Source organism: Nesoenas mayeri, assembly GCF_963082525.1.
Source record: "Nesoenas mayeri genome assembly, chromosome: 22".
Lineage (NCBI taxonomy): Eukaryota > Metazoa > Chordata > Aves > Columbiformes > Columbidae > Nesoenas > Nesoenas mayeri.
The window spans coordinates 2,041,185-2,058,214 of record NC_137572.1 but is presented as its reverse complement, the minus strand read 5'-3'; the positions used below and the strand labels follow the sequence as shown (position 1 = coordinate 2,058,214).

At 45.0% G+C, this 17,030-nt stretch overlaps 1 protein-coding gene across 1 annotated transcript in view; it reads left to right on the top strand.

Annotated features, from left to right (window-relative positions):
- CDON (cell adhesion associated, oncogene regulated) overlaps window positions 1-14,842 on the top strand; it is a 28,318-nt gene extending 13,476 nt beyond the window's left edge. The window contains exons 11-18 of the mRNA XM_080357982.1: window positions 640-846; window positions 1,558-1,739; window positions 2,403-2,508; window positions 5,284-5,406; window positions 6,915-7,136; window positions 7,717-7,961; window positions 10,129-10,208; window positions 14,343-14,842. Coding sequence (XP_080214108.1) covers window positions 640-846; window positions 1,558-1,739; window positions 2,403-2,508; window positions 5,284-5,406; window positions 6,915-7,136; window positions 7,717-7,961; window positions 10,129-10,208; window positions 14,343-14,553 — 1,376 coding nt within the window. The 3' untranslated portion in view covers window positions 14,554-14,842. The remainder of the gene's footprint in view (window positions 1-639; window positions 847-1,557; window positions 1,740-2,402; window positions 2,509-5,283; window positions 5,407-6,914; window positions 7,137-7,716; window positions 7,962-10,128; window positions 10,209-14,342) is intronic.
- The last annotated feature ends 2,188 nt before the right edge of the window (window positions 14,843-17,030 follow it).

Here is a 17,030-nt window from a genome sequence, read left to right as displayed (position 1 = left end):
TCTCAGCTTTCCAAGGACACTCTCAAAATCAATAAGATTTTTCACGTTGATATTTAAAATTGCCATTGCTTTTTTGCTAAATGCTTTGGTTTCTCCTTCCTCCTCTGGGTCTTCTTTAGCGTTAACGAGGATAAGCTCGTTTAGCGAAGCTGGAGGGTTGGCAAAATGGTGTTTTGGCAGCTTTACTAACACCTTTTTCTCTCTTTTCCGCTGCTCTCTGTAACCCAGCGAGTTCAGTAAGTACCCATCGCTCCTTTGCTTCGTTAGCACCGTGTTCTCCTCTTGCTCGTTAGTGCCGGTTATGTCACCTTGGGGGCATTTCAAATTTTGCATAACAACAACCACATTTTTCAAAACAACAACCACACTTTTCCCTTAGAATTTCTCTTCCCATGTAGGGGCAGCACAACCCCATATCTTTTGTGATTATTATATTGATAAAGCAATCAATTAATAAATAATTCCTTTATTTTCTGCTCTTCAAGCGCCTTTTCTAGACAGCAAATCATTCCGGGAGGGTTTAAGATCCTCCTTATTAACACACAAAGTCTAATTTAATCAGTCACAACGGAAAAATCCAATTAAAATCAAACTTTTTGTTGCCTTGAACCCTGTTTTTGAGGGAATTTCTTGTTGCAGTCCCCGAAGCCCCCGACCGTCCCACCGTCTCGGCCGCCTCGGAATCGTCCGTCTACGTCACCTGGATCCCTCGCGCCAACGGCGGTTCCCCCATCACCGCCTTTAAAGTCGAGTTTAAGCGCTTGGGCCGGAGCAGCGACTGGCTCGTGGCGGCCGAGAACATTTCGCCCGCCAAACTCTCCGTGGAGGTTCGAAATTTGGAGCCAGGTATTAAATAACCCACAAATTCTTTTTTACCTCGTTGGCGTCTTTGAACAGAGACCCTGATGCTTTGGTTGTTTTGCTTTCAATTCCACTTTGGTTGTTTCCATTTCAATTCCGCTTTGGTTGTTTCCATTTCAATTCTCCTTTGGTTTTGCTTTCGCTTCTGCTTTGATTATCCTGGGTTTGGTTTGATTTGAGGGTTATTTTGGTGGAATCGGAGCTTGTTACATAAATTCAAGTTGATTTCTGGCTTTCCAAGTAGAAAAACCAAACAAAACCAAAAAATCCTCGCCAAATAAACCCAAAACCAACCAAAAAAAACCCCAACCAACAACCCACTTGGAGAATTTAACACTCGTTCCTGCGCTCAGGAGGGTCATGTACTATTCCTATTATTAATTTTTAAGCACTCCAAATGCAATAAGAACAAAATATATTAACGGGAAAACGTCTCTCCTGGTTTTTCCTGCTGTCCAGCCCTGAAATGTCGGGGACAGATGGCAACAAGCGTCCCTTGAAATGTGAGTTTGCAATTTAAGGATTTCCGGAGCCGGTGCAGCCGTTTCCATCTCCGCGTTTGGATTTTTCTGGAGTGAATTGCCCTGATTTTTTCATTTTCCCTGTGTCCGCGCTCACCGTTTCTAATCCGTTTCACCTTCCCTAGCGCTCCTTTTGCTCCAAACTCTTCATATAGATTTTTTCGGCCTTTTTCAGGAGAAATGTACCGCTTCCGCGTCATTGCCGTCAACAATTTGGGCGAGAGCCCCCGCAGTGCCGCGTCCCGGCCCTACCAAGTCGCCGGCTTCACCGGCCGCTTCTCCAGCCGCCCCGTGGCCGGGCCACACATCGCCTACACCGAGGCTGTCAGCGACACGCAGATCATGTTGAAATGGACGGTGGGTGCCGGCGTCTCAAAATTTAGACCCGTGCTCAGGCTTAACTCAGACCAAACCCCCCGTTTGTGCGGCCTTTTGAGTCCGTTTCCCGCGATTCCCATTTAGGCTGGGCTTAAAACCCGCGCGTCGAAGTGGAAACATTTTTCTCTCCCCCGTTATTCCGTCTTCTCTAAACAAGTGCTTTAAAATCTCCAAACCCGCAGAAATTCTTCCCTCTTGTTTTGAAATCCAACCCCCCGGTATATTTTGGAGGGTTTAACGCGCCGAGTTCCCGGCGTTCGTTTGCTCGGCTCGCTCGTTAAGGATAATAAACTCCAAATAACCTCTGGTTCCTCGGGAGGCCGCATAACTTCAACTCAAATATCCCTGAGCTGAGGTTGAGAGCGACCTTAACTCTTTCTGAACTAAAACCGCTCTTAATTTTCCCATAAATCCTGCAGATTTTCCGACCATTCATGGTCAAACCCGAATTAAGGGTTTGGGAAGCAAAGTGTCGCCCCCAACTTGGGCTTTTGTCCCCGTGTCACCCTCTTTTTTTTAATTCATGATGAATTAAATCCCCTTGCACCAAAATCCGTATTTCAGGGTAATATTTAGTGCAAACAGCTCAGCAGGACTCAATTCATTCCGATTTTGGGGCTCTAATTCCCAATTTTCTTGCAGTATATCACGTCCAGCAACAACAACACCCCCATCCAAGGATTCTATATTTATTACCGGCCCACAGACAGCGACAACGACAGCGACTACAAGAGGGACATTGTGGAAGGTAGGGTTTAACAAAACCTCGCCTAGCTGCCTTGCCTGGGTTTAGGCCACATCTAAACTAAGACTAAGCCATGACAATGTATTTTGGCAATGTAACGTCAAGTTCTGCCCACACTTGAGCTTGTTCCTTCCATCCGGAGCCTTCTCTAGGTGGAAACTTAAGAGCTAAAACCAGTTTTAAATCCGCGCCTTGTTCCAAATCCTTCACGTCGATCTCTTTAAACTGGGTTTGCTTAAACTCGTCGGGGAAAGAGCAGCATAAATAAGATTTAACGTGACGTAAACCCACTTGGGTTACCCCCCATCGTCATAATTAGTTGGTTTTTAAGCTTATTCCCTCAATTTGTTTAAGCCAGGTGTGGAATTCTCTCCCCACACCCACCTCATTGCCACATTTGCGCTTCGTTTGGCCTTTTAATCAAATTATTTGTGTTTTCCCTGCGCACATTAGGTCATAATTTTCCTGGAAGAACTTATTAGATAATGTCTCGATTAGTCTAGAAGTGGAAAAAACCCTTTTAAAAACATTTTCCTGAGCAAACACGCTGATCTCATCCCATCTCGATGACGTTAATTAGTTTTCCCCCCTCATTTATTTCACTTACCAGAGGAGCGACCCTTTATTTTGAATATTTTTCCCCCACCAGACAACACCCCGCACAATATTTTGATGCTTTAATGCTATTAAATACCCAAATCAGCTCATTTCTGCTTGATATTTTAATTCTCATTTAATTTTTTGGCCACGATGCGAGTCGTGGAAAACACGTCGTGATACCAAGTCCTGGCTTTTCTTGTTCAATTTTGCCTTTCCAGGCACTCAAAACTGCAAAACACTTGCGTTTCTTGCTCTCAGAAATGCCGCTAGGGGCAAAAAGCCATTTATTTAAAGACAAAAAAGCAAAACTGCTTCGCTCAGGTGGCTCCTCCTTTCCATTTTCCTTTCTTTTCCTTCCCTTTGTTCTCCCCCTGCCCAGAGCAGCGTCTCTCTGGGTCTCTGGGCAACAGCTCCAACACTCCGAGGTGGATTTTCCCCAGGGGATCACGAGCCCTCAAACAGTTAATTAAACTGTTTATTAAAATGTGTCACAGGGCAGTGAAAGTAAAAAGGGAAAGTGATTTATAGCCCAGTGCTCGGGGCTCCGGGAGCTGGAACGAACCCCTGGCCGGGAGCCAGGCCTGGAAAAATCACTTGATTTGACATTTCTTGACTCGCACCTTCAACTCTTTGCGGCCCAGATGGATCTTTCCTGTGAAAAACGGGCAAATTGGGTCACACAGGACCACAGAATCCCAGAGTGTCAGGGGTTGGAAGGGACCTGGAAAGCTCACCCAGTGCAACCCCCCATGGAGCAGGAACACCCAGCTGAGGTTACACAGGAAGGTGTCCAGGCGGGTTGGAATGTCTGCACAGAAGGAGACTCCACAACCCCCTGGGCAGCCTGGGCCAGGCTCTGCCACCCTCACCCCAACAAGTTGCTTCTCCTCTTTCACTGGAACCTCCTGTGTTCCAGTTTGCACCCATTGCCCCTTGTCCTGTCGCTGGTTGTCACCAGCAGAGCCTGGCTCCATCCTCCTGACACTGCCCCTTTCCATCTTGATCCCCAGCAATGAGTCCCCCCTCAGTGTCCTCTTGTCCAGCTCCAGAGCCCCAGCTCCCTCAGCCTTTCCTCACACGGGAGATGCTCCACTCCCTGCAGCATCTTGGTGGCTGCACTGGACTCTCTGCAGCAGTTCCCTGTCCTGCTGGAACTGAGGGGCCACAGCTGGACACAAGATTCCAGGTGTGGTCTCCCCAGGGCAGAGCAGAGGGGCAGGAGAACCTCTCTGACCTACTGACCACCCCCTTCTAACCCACCCCAGGTCCCATTGGCTTCCTGGCCGCAAGGGCCCAGTGCTGGCTCATGGTCACCCTGCTGTCCCCAGGACCCCCAGCTCCCTTTCCCCTACGCTGCTCTCTAATAGGTCATTCCCAACTTACACTGAACCTGGGGTTGTTCCTGCCCAGATTCAAGACTCTACACTTGCCCTTGTTCTATTTCATTAAATGTTTCCCGCCCAGCTCTCCAGCCTGTCCAGGTCTCTGATGGCAGCACAGCTTCCAGTGTCACCCACTCCTCCCAGCTCGGTGTCACCAGCAAACTTGCTGACAGTCACTCTGTTCCCTCGTCCAAATCACTGATGAATATATTGAATAACAGCGGCCCCAGCACTGCCCCTGCGGCACTGCACTGGATACAGGCCTCACCTGACTCTGCCCATTGACCACGACTCTCTGGCTTCTTCCCTTCAGCCAGTTCGCAGTCACCTCACTCCCCGCTCATCCAGCCGCACTCCCTCAGTTCAGTGTGAGGATGCTGTGGGGACTGTGTCAATGCCTCACTCAGGTCAAGGTGGATCACGTCCACCGCTCTGCCATCATCCATCCATCTTGTTATGTCCTCGTCAAAGTCAATGAGGTTGGTCAAGCACGACTTCCCCTTGGTGAAGCCATGTTGACTGCCCCTAGTGACTCTCTTATCCTTGATGTGCCTTGAGATGGCACCAAGGAGAAGTCGTTCCATCAGATTCCCATGGATGGAGGTGACGCTGACTGGTCTGTAGTCACCCAGATCCTCCTTCTTGCCCTTTTTTAAGACTGGAGTGACATTTGCTTTCCTCCAGTCCTCAGGCACCTCTCTCTCAATTTTAATTTCCATTTTAATTTTTATTTCAATTTTAATTTTAATTTCAATTGCAAGTTTAATTTTTAATTTGATTTTGTTTTGCTTCATAGGTACCAAACAATGGCACTTGATCAACCACCTGCAGCCGGAGACGTCGTACGACATCAAGATGCAATGTTACAACGAGGGCGGCGAGAGCGAGTACAGCAACGTCATGATCTGCGAAACCAAAGGTTTGGGTGCAAAATCGGGAGTTTTGGCTCCTCGGGCGGAATCTGGGGGTCTGTCGGGGTTGGTTCAGGTGGGACAGGACACGGCAAAGCCCAGAGCAGCTCTGGGCACAGCTCTGCGCCTTTCCCGCCCTGGGGGAGAATATTGTTAGTCAGGAGTGGCCTTGGGGGTTTGTTTCTTTTTCTTCCCTTTTTATTTTATATATATATATTTTTAATTTCTATTTTTCTTCTTTTTTCCTTTTTCTTTTTTCTCCTTTTTTTCTTTTTTGCTTTATTCTTTTTTTTCCTTTTTTCCTTTTTTTCCTTTTTCCTTTTATTGTCCCTTTTTTGTTCCTTTTTTCCTTTTTTCCCCTTTACCCCTTTCTCTCTTTATTCTTTTTTGCCTTTCCTTTCCTTTCCTTTCCTTTCCTTTCCTTCCCTTCCCTTCCCTTCCCTTCCCTTCCCTTCCCTTCCCTTCCCTTCCCCTTCCCTTCCCCTTCCCCTTCCCCTTCCCCTTCCCCTTCCCCTTCCCCTTCCCCTTCCCTTTCCCTTTCCCTTTCCCTTTCCTTCCTCCTCCCCTTCCTTCCTTTTTCCTCTTTTTCCTTTTTCCCTTTTCCCCTTTTTCCTTCTTCCTTTTTTCCTTTTTTTCTCCCTTCCCCCATTTTTTCTTTTTCACCCTTTTTTCCTTTTTCCTCTTTTCCTTTTTCTTCCTTTTTTCCTTTTTCCCCTTCCCCCTTTTTTCTTTTTTGTCCTTTTTTCCTTTTTTCCTTTCTTCCTCTTTCCCTCTTTTTTCCTTTTTCCTTTTTCCTTTGTTGTTCTTTTTTCTTCCTTTTCTCTCTTCTCTTTTTCTTTCTTTTTTCCTTCCATTTCCCTTTTCCCCCATGTCCCCGGCCCCCCCAGCCCCTCGGGCCGCCCGCCCCGCTCTGCGCGTCTGCTTTGTGTCTCGGGGGCTCCGTGACAGTTGTGTACGCGCAGATCTCGCTCCCCCCGAGCAGCTTCATTCCAACCCAGGCACCTCTTCTTCGGCCTTTTTACATTTTTACTGTCCAAAACAAAAAGCTTTTTTAAGGTTTTTAGTGTCTTTTTACATTTTTAGTGTCAAACGCAAGGAATCCAAGCTGAAAAAAAGAATCGGTTTAATCCCAGGGTTAAACTGGCATCGTGTTTTAACTCTTCTGGTTTGAAAAGGGGGTGAGCAGGGTTCACATCACACCAAACCAGCTCGTCTGGCGACCGCCGGGTGAGAAAAATGCACATTGTGGTTCTGCCCGACCTCAGAAGTGGAAAAACTCGGGCGTTTTTGAGTCAGGAGCACCGTTTTACATCATTCTGAGTGACCTCAGCGAGCTGGCAAATCACCTTTTTCCAAGGCAAACTGTTATTACCCGATAGTTTTTATATTATCGCTTTTTAATATTGACTTGGAACCTTGATGACTTGAAGAGGTGTCCAGCGCAGCGCTAATTATTTTAATAATGAAAGATATGCATTTAACAACTGTACCTGTGCTTGTTTTTGATCCTGCCCAGTGAAACGCACGCCTGGAGCATCCGAATACCCAACGAGGGACCTGAGCACCCCCCCGGGTCCCCCCGAGCGCATCGGCGGCGCCGGCCCGGCCAGTGGCTCCGGCCGCGGTGGCGACACCTTGTACCTGATCGTGGGCTGCGTCCTGGGCGGCATGGTCCTCATCCTCATCATCTTCATCGCCATGTGCCTCTGGAAGAACCGGCAGCAGAACGCACTGCACAGTGAGTTCGCCTTTCCTTCCATGACAAACTTAATATCAGAATCAAATCAGTAACGTTAATATTTTATGAACGAGAAGTGCTTTCCTGTTACAACCCAATATTTAGAGGCTTGAACTCCAAGCGCCTGCGCAAGTTTCTCCTTGTTGCATCTCAAAATTCCTGAGTAATTATAAATACTTGTTAAAAGCGAAGGCTTAAACCCTAAATTTCTCTTTCTTGGGTGTATCTGGAAAGAAAAAGCACTCGCAGCTTTGCGCCTTCTGCAGCCCGTGGTTATTTTCAAATGGCAAAGAGAAATAAAACTTCTCACAAGCTGTCTTCAGGAGGCCTGGAGGTATTTTCTGGAAGTATTAATAATAATAAGTCATAGCAGAGGTTGTCTTGGTGATAAGAATGGGCTGGTTTTATTAATTGAACACTCTTCATGAGCTCAGTCCTTTCAGACCAACCTTGCTCTTTTCCATCTCTCCACTTGCATACCAAGCGCTTAGATACTAAAATTAATTTACAAAAACTGCAAAAGGCGAAAATAAATCTGTTTCGAGACGCTTGTTTCACTTCTGACTCACGTTTTTTGCAGAATACGACCCTCCCGGTTACCTCTACCAAGGGGCCGATATCAACGGGCAGATGATGGAATACGCGGCTTTACCCGGCGCCACCCGCAGCAACGGCAGCGCCCGCGGCACCTTCGTCCCCAACGGCAGCGGCTGCCCCCACGTCCATCGCCAGGTCGCTAACGGCGTCAACGGGGCGACCAACGGAGCCGGGTTGTTCCCTGGGCACAGCGACTCCCTGTCTCGGCATCCCCATCGCCTCCTCAATGTAAGCCCGGTCGGAAAGCTCAGCCTGAAGCTTGGCGTTGAGCCAGGCCTTGTAGAACCAGGCTTAATTCGGGTGGGGGGAAACATTCTCCCGTTGATAACAGCCAGTTGCGCTAAATTACTTATCCCGGAGGAAGCATCTGGGCTGAGATTGGCGATGCGAGCGTCACGGTTTTCATTTGAGGGGATCGGGTGACGGCAAGAATTCCACTGGCTCTGGGAAAGCGCTGAGAAAGCCGCGCGTACATCTGGGCTTTCTCAGTCTTCCCGTTAAAGAGATTTAATTAGAGCTGCTTATTCTGCAGCTTTATGGCTCGCCCGCTTTTCCCCACCTGTTTCAGATCTGGAACTCGAGGCAACGTTATTAATTATGGCCGAGCACGAAGGGAGCGGGAGCTTCCATAAAATGAAACGCCCTGTACATCTCAAAACGCAGCGACATAATAACACGATATTTTACTTTTTAAATACTTTTCAGTCCCTTGCTTGTGACCGAGGCTCATTTTTTTGTTTGGAAATACAACATAAAATTACAAACTTAATTCAAGCCTCTGTACACTGTGGAAAAAGAACTTCATTTGCTGAAACGCGTCCCGTTTCCAAGAGAGAAGAATGATTTCATTATTGTCTCTGGAAACAGATGGCTCGCGTTCAAACTGACGCAAACTCACTCAAAACTGTGAACGTTGCCCAGGAAAACTGAGAGAAAAAAAGCTCCAAAGTCTGAATAACCCAGGGCAAACAAAAAATGGGGCTATTGTTTGTGTAATTGGACACAAGCGCTTCCTTTTATTGAACAACAAATTAGCGCTTGCACAGTAGTCGCCACTTGAGATGATTCCAGCTTTGAGTCCAGACGAGTTGCTTCTTCACCTTATTTTGTCTTTCCTCTGCTCGTGGAGCAAAAAACGATGGGTTTTCGGTTGTTTTCAAGAGCAACCGAGGCTCAAATTAAGTTGTTTTCGCCCTGTCCAACCTCCTGGTGAGTAAAACCCTCCAAGAGTTGGAGCTCTTGGGATGGGAGGATTTTTGCAGCGCTGAAAATCTCACCCGTGAGAAAGCTTAGAGACTTGAATCCGTGTTTTATCCTTCTTATTTTTTCATTTTTTGGGGAAAATAAGGAATTAGGGATGTGGTCTCAGAGCAAGACGGGATGTGCGGCACCACCAATAATCAACCGCATGGAGTTTTTCTGCCATATTTTAGAAATTTAGAGTACAAAATCTCATCCAGGAGCAGGACGTTCTCCTCGTTAGGACTGGCTTAATTGTTTCATTGATTGGGCTGAGTTAGGAGGAGAGCAACTGGCAATCAAGGCTAATTGGGCATTTCCTCAGCGCTCCAAATTGCCGCAAAAACTAAAGGATAAACCTCGTTTTTGCAAAAATAGGGGTTGTTAGAAGTGCCCTACAGCTGAAATCTCAAAAATCAGGTGGTTTTGCCCCAAACTGGCTCCACTTCGCCCCGTTTTTGCGAGTGGCTCCGGCCTCCTCGCCCGCCCGCTTGTTAACAATGAGGTATGTGTTAATCTGGGCGTTCGGACTCGTTCCTAACGAGCGGTTCGGCCAAAACCAACACGGCCAAATCCCTCTCGCCCCGAGTCGCTGCTGGCTGAGCGCTCACCCCATCTGTACAAATACGAACCGTCTCACAATATTAAAGAAAATCAACGTCGCCAAGTAAACTCGACCTAATTGGAGTAATTACTGGCCAGCGGGATGACTTGACTTTGTGACATCAGCGACGCGAATTTAAGGCTCCGTCTCCCGCTTGCTAATGAGTGGCGTTTTGCTTTCACGTCTGTCATCGGCGTTAAAAATAAACATATTTACAGCGTGGTTGTTAAATTAAACCTGGGCGGATTTAAGCTGAGAACAGACCAGGGAAATTACCGCATGCTTGTCGGGTTGGGGTTATTTACTTTTCTCTTGACACGAAAAACCCTCCGCGCGGCTTCGGATAATGGCTGAGTGTTGCCGCGATCTGCAGATTGATAAGGTGATTGGTTTAAAAATGAAGCTAAAAGGATGTGAGGTGCTAGTTTGAGCTGAACCGTATGCAAGATACGCTGCTTGTTAGTCGCTTCCAAGAGGCCCAAACCGTGTTTTGGCTCTAATACGCTCAAATAATAATTAATTTATATATTCTTTTAATTAATCACGCTGCAGGGTGGCGGGATGTACACAGCGGTGCCACAGGCCGACCCTGCCGAGTGCGTCAACTGCCGGAACTGCCGCAACAATAACAGGTGAGGTAAAACCACGTTCAACCCGGCATGACCATCTCCGATTGTCCTGGGGATGGAATAAACCCACTTATTAACCCCTCCAAGCTCATTTTGCTCAACTCTGATGCAGGTTGAGCGCTGGGTTTTCCTTTTTTAAACCTTATTTTCCTCGGTTTCGAGATAACAAAACCATTCCGTGTGGAGTTTGTCAAATCGGATTTAATTTGGCTTCTGGATTTTACATTTCCTGCCGTTCTCTTAAGAACCAGCTTTGCGTTCGCAACCTATTTGCCATTAAAACGTGGGATTTGAGGTTTTTCAGGAGCGGTTTGACCAGCCGTTGTCATCACGTCATTGTTTTTTGCAGGAGAAAAAGCCTTTTTGTATAAAATAAGGGAAAATAACCCGTCTTCGACATCGTAGCTGAGAGTCTGGATTTTTATTAGGTTATTTTTCATGTTTTAAAGAATATCTTTCCAGGCTGCCCACTAAATCTCTGGTTACTTGAATGGCTAAAAATAGGACTGAAAATCAGACGTGCTGGACGGCTCAGCGCCGGTAAATTCTGGATTGTTTCAACCGGACTTTGAATTTTCAGCCTTATTAAAATCAGCAGCTGCCCCGAGCTGCACATCTGGAGAAGCTGAGTTGAAGCGAAGCTGTTGTCATGGCAGAAAACACGTTCGCTCTGGTTTTACTGTTTTACTTTTTAAAATACAACTTAGAACGGGCTTTAAATCCTTCCTCCTATTCATATAAATACATGTGTGATGGTGTGATTGAGATGGGATGCTTTACGCTGTAATTAAGAGTTTGTTTTCCCGTTTTAAGCGCCGTTTCATTTTTAATTGTTCTCTTTTTGTCTTAAGAAAGTTCTGTCCTCTTCAAATCTACCATCCCTCCCTGATGGGCCATCAGCAGGGCCTGAACTTTGAATTTTCATGTCCTTTTTCTATATTTGATGACTCAAGAGAGAAACAAGTTGTGCCTTAACAGCTGCCTCACCCCAGCGGGATAATTAACCTCCGTTTGGCAGCAGAACCGTGTGGCCGGGACCGTTCCCGTCCCCTCCCGGCACCGAGGGAATAGACGGGGGACATGGGAGAGGGGACAGAAACGAGGAGGAGAAGGAGGAAGGTCTGGGGGGTTTGGAATTTGAGGCCAGATTAATTTCCCCCGTTTTTGCTTAACCTCGTAGGTCGGTGCAAAAGTCATCGCAGTTTTGGACAGTGAGTTTTAAACTGTTACAACTCTGCTCAAACGCATCTTGATTAATCAAAATAGGAACTGTTCCAATCAGCAAGAAATAAGTTTGTTTATTCCTCTATCATAAAAATCCGAACTCTCGGAAAGCGTTTTCTGCATCCTGCTGGTTGTGGAAGCGTTTTCCCTGCCAAATGTTGTCGAGATGCTTGAAGAAGCGGCTGTTGATTGGTGAGAGCTCAGGTGAATCTGGTGAATATTCTCCAATTTGTTCCACTTTGGAAGTGTCGGTTGTGACCGTGACCTTTTTTTGGTGCAAATTTGACTTTGGGAAGCACTTTGGAGTTCTTGGTCCAACCACCGAGCTGATCGCCACCAGTTGTTGTATAAAATCCCTACTTCATCACACATCACAATCCAATTGAAAAATGGTTTGTTGTTGTTGCGTAGAAGAAGAGAACACGACACTTCAAAACGGCCATTTCTTTGATTTTTTTTTTGGTCACTTATGGAGCTTTTTCACCTTCCCAGTTGGCTTCAAATGCCAAACAACTCTACAACCGTCGATGCTGGGTTTGGGTTGACATTGAGTTGTGGTCGATGTTGAGTTGTGGTCAATGTTGAGTCTGGTCAAAGTTGAGTTGTGGTCAGTGCTGAGTTGTGGTTGATGTTGAGTTATGGTCAATGTTGAGTTCTGGTCGACGCTGAGTTGTGGTTGATGTTGAGTTCTGGTCAGTGTTGAGTTCTGGTCAGTGTTGAATTCTGATCGAAGTTGAGTTCTGGTCAATGTTGAGTTCTCGTCAATGTTGAGTTCTTGTCAATGTTGGGTTCTGGTCAACATTGAGTTCTGGTCAACGTTGAGTTCTGGTCAACGTTGAGTTGACGTCAACGTTGAGTTCTGGTCAATGTTGAGTTGTGGTCAACGTTGAGTTCTGGTCAATGTTGAGTTGTGTTCAATGTTGGGTTGTGTTCAATGTTGGGTTCCGGTCAACGTTGAGTTCTTGGGCAACTCCTCGTGTGGTTGGAAGAGGATCAGCATCGATGTTGTCACCTTCCGACGGCTGCTCCTCATCTTCACAGCTCCCATGTCATTTACAAAACGTCTTGACCCACCGCTGCACGTTAATGAACCACCTTCGTTAACAGTTCCTGCGCCAAATGCCTCGTTGACTTCACAACTTGTCTCTGCTGCTTTACTCCCCATGTGGAACTCAAGGAAAATCGCTCAAATTTGCTTTTTGTCTGATGTCATTTCTATAATATAAAACAAATATAAAATAAACAGTGATAAGTCAGTAAAAAAACACAGAAAGTGAGAGACGCACCCGAATTATCACGATTTTGGGGCTGAACCCAGGCGATTCTCTCCGCAAATCACCCTAAACGAGCCAATTTCCACCTGGAATGATTCCTCATTTGGGCTGAATTTAGCGGTCACTCGAATTGCGACTGCGTGCAAATAAATCCTAAAAAATTAGGTCTATTAAATAACCATCTGTTTTGAGCAACAGCCACCTCGGAGCGGGTTTTATTATGATCGCGGTGAAATCTGGTTTTCTTGGTTTAAATTAGCAGTTTATGCCCTTGTGGAGCTTTGCCAGAGGGAGGAGCTGCTGAAACGCAGACAAAGTCAAGTGTGGTTTGCACTTCTTATTATACATTAGGACCGAAACCCGATTATTTTACATTTTTTCGTTCATTTTTTGGTGTTTTTGCACTAAAATTTCCCAACTACCTCATGGTTGCGGAGGAATTGGCGTTTTTACAAATCTCTTTGCAAATTCGCTTTATTTTCCTCAGAAATACACAAACAAATGGGTTCAATAGTGGGTTCCTTCAAGATTTTACTTTATTTTTAATAATAAGCGAGTGCAGTCAAAAACCTCCCTGGAAAGAAATGCAAACTAATAACCGGGTTCGTTTGAAGGCCAGATGTGTTTCATGTGGCTTCTTCGGTGGCTTCTGTGGTATTTTCCTACTCAGAATAATGATTTTTTGGAGGCATAAAGACAAAATAGGAGGAGAAAGGGGAAATTTCCTCCTCGAGAAGGTTTCATTGTGGATTTTTTGGTTGTTATTTTAAAGTCCTGGCGATAATAATCGTGGTTTTCAGGTGAAAATATCAACTGGGGCTCCAAGTGTGGAGGACGAGTCCCCCAAGAGTGATGTTTTTATGACCTTTTAAATGTCAATTAATGGAATAAAAGTGCTTTTTGCTACTTTAGGCAGGATCTTACTGTGATTTCCAACCTTAATATCTCCCGGTTTTAAATTCTGTGTGAGTTTAGGACTAATCCAGTGGCCGATAACCTGTTGCTGGTGATGTCAAAGTCCATTTTACCCCAAATTTATTGAAACTTGGCAGCAAAAAACCACCCTTAATGCTCATATTTGTATCTATATCAGTGTGTAAAACCACTTTTCAAATGTCTCTTCAGCTCCTTTGTCTTTAAAGCTTAAATAACTTGGCTGTAATAATTAAATCAGCAGTTTAACTTCATTTTCACAGCCTGGCAGGGCCGTGAAATCTTACAGGCCGCAATCCCACCTTATCTTATATTGATAAGATTTTCTATATTTTTTTCTATATTTGCTATATTTTCCTAATTTGCTTTGATTAAACTTGGCATTTCTTTTCCAATGTGATTCAATTTGCTGGTTTGAACTCAAGATCTATTTTTCATCAGCAAAACCGTGGTTTTTGGGGCTGCCTTGGTGGCGAAACGGGCCTGGTCGTCGAGTCGTTGACATGGGGAGTAACCAAGAGTGTTTTGAATAGTTTGGGATTAAAAAGCCGCTCGATCCTATTATTTATGTTGGGATTAATATAAAAACTAATGTAAAATATATTTGACGAGGTGTCTGAGTGTTGTTAGAATGATTTTTTCGAGGCGAGCGGTGGGAAGAAGCATCTCGGCCTAACCCGGGCGCTCTTTTCCATCCCCTCCACAGGTGTTTCACCAAAACCAACGGCGCTTTCGGCCCCGCGGCGCTGCCGCTCGTCCCCCTGGTTACACCGTGTCACCAGGACGTGGAGCTGGAGCCCCTGGGCCACCGCGTCACCGTTACCATGTGCGTGGCCGCCGGGGAGGAGCCGGCGGAGCGGCCGTGCTGCCACACTGGGGAGCCCCACGGTGAGACATCCCCACGCTCCATTCATTGAAACTTTAATTTAATTTAATTTAATTTAACTTAAGCCCACCAAAAAGTATCAATGGGACCCGACGGGTGTCGGTGCCGTTGGCGAGAGGTGGAATTTGGAGCGGTTCCCCGGTGGTTTGTTGCGGGAATGAGCTGGAGCTCCAAGGGCGTCGCGTGTTTTGGTTAATCTGGGTTTTTTAGGCTCGTTGGGCTGAAAGAGATGATTGATTTAAAGTAAAATAAGGTGAGGTGAAATGAAATAAGATAAATAAAATAAGCTAAAATAAGATAAATATGGTAAAATAAAATAAGATAAATACGGTAAAATAAGATAAATACGGTAAAATAAAACAAGATAATGTAAGATAGACAAAACAGATAAAATAAAATAAGATGAAGTAAGAGACAAAACAAGAGAAGATAAAATAAGACAAAGTAAGAGACACAATAAGGTAAAATAAAATAAGATAAAGTAAGATAGACAAAAGAAGATAAAATAATATCAAGTAAAGTAAGATAGACGAAATAAGATAAAATGAAATAAGGTAAAGTAAGATAGATTAAATAAGAGAAAATAAGATAAAGTAAGATGGATGAAATAAGACCAAATAAGATAAAGTAAGTAGATAAAATACAAGAAAATAAAATAAGATGAAGTAAGAGACAAAATAAGAGAAAATAAGGTAAAGTAAGATAGAGGAAATAAGATAAAATAAGGTAAAGTAAGAGGCAAAATAAGATAATATAAAGTAAGACAGACAAAATAAGAAAATAAAATAAGGTAAAGTAAGATAGATAAAATGAAATAAAATAAGATAAAAGGAACTAAAAGCTAAAAAATAACTAAATTAGAATTCAAGTCTACCAAGTCCTAACCCCCGCGCTCTCTCCGCAGGCGACCCCTGCGCTCACTCCCCCACCCCGAGCGGCGTTTTGAGCTGGACCCCGTTGATCCCGCGCTCCCCGGCCTGGAGTTTCCCCCCCGCCGGCCCCGGGGACGCGCGGCAGCTGCAGGAAACCTGAGCACGTCCCCCCGGGACGTCCCCGAACCCGCCCGGGACTGCAGCGGCTCGCACAGGAGTGATGGAGGGATGTGAACTGAAACACAGAGACTCACTATTTATTTTTTGTAGTCGCGTCATATGAATGTATCATGTTTTTTGTTATTTTTTTTTCAAAATCGTCGCCTTTTTATATTATTTATGCCTTGAATTTTATTTTTTTTTCCCGCGAAACTAGCCTGGTTATGTGTATAAAAAAAATGGTCATAATATAAAGAAGAACAATGGGAAATCTCGAGTGTGTTTTCCACAGCCAGAAGAATCCGATACATGGATTTAACAAACGGGTCCGATTTTTACTATTTTTACATCATGGTACTCGATATTTTTGTTTGTTTGTTTTTTTCGGGGCAAAACCCAGTGGGAAAACAAGAAAATAAATAAGAAAACTCAACCTTGGCTGAATCTGCAACACGGTTTGAGCAGCAAAGTGTGATTTGGTGGCTTTTTATGCCCTTTGGGTGTCCGTTAACCTTTATTTTCACAGAAGCGTGGATGAAAATCCAGCCCGTCGCAGCTCAAAGAACAAAACCCAGTTTAACTTCGCTTTTAATTGCGCAGTTTGAGGAAATATTATGGCTCGGAAATCAAACACGTCGTGTAACACCTGCCTGGCCCCTCAGAAATGGTGTAATGTGAGTATCGCTCTGTTTTTCTGTCTATTTTTCTTGTAAATACAACAAATGGCTGTTTCTAAAGCCCCAAACAATCTGCTTTGGCAGCACCATCTCCATGAGCTGTTCTAAGTGTTCTAGCATTTATTTTTTTCTATTTTATTGCGTTATTTATAAATATATTAATTGTTTTCCTTTCTTTTAGGGTTTTGCGACCTCCCCATTGAATTCTGAATATCCTCACGCCCATAAACTTGGACACCACCTACGCCTGCTCCTCCCTCCTCATTTATCTCCTCCTAAGCCCGGCTTTGCCTGGCCACTCCTCTAAGCCTGGCTTTGCCCTCACTGGATTTTCTCCTCTGCAAGACCACAGGTTGGCTTTTATTTCATTTTCCCCAAATGCTGCCATTTAACCCCATTTTAAAGCCACCTCGCTTCAATCAACCCCTCCACACACTCCACTTTATCACATTTGACACTCAAGAAACTGTAATATTGATTTCGAAATTCAATATATTTGGAAATAACATGTTTTTCTCAGGGTTTGGGGGTTGAGTTCTTTATTTTTTGGGGGCGATTTGATGAAGAAAACCCTCCCGCCTTTCTCACCACCTGGGCTGTATCCCCCGTTTTGGGGTGAAAAAGGCTTTACCTTTTAAAATAGTGTAAAAGAGCAAAACCCCCTTTGCCACCAGCCCCAAATTTTTGTGCCGGATCCATTTTATCCCCGATTTTCTTCCAGCTGCTGAGTCTTGACATTGGGAGACACAAAGGGACAAGGGGGATAAGAAGGGAAGAATAAAGCAGAAAAGCCATTGGGG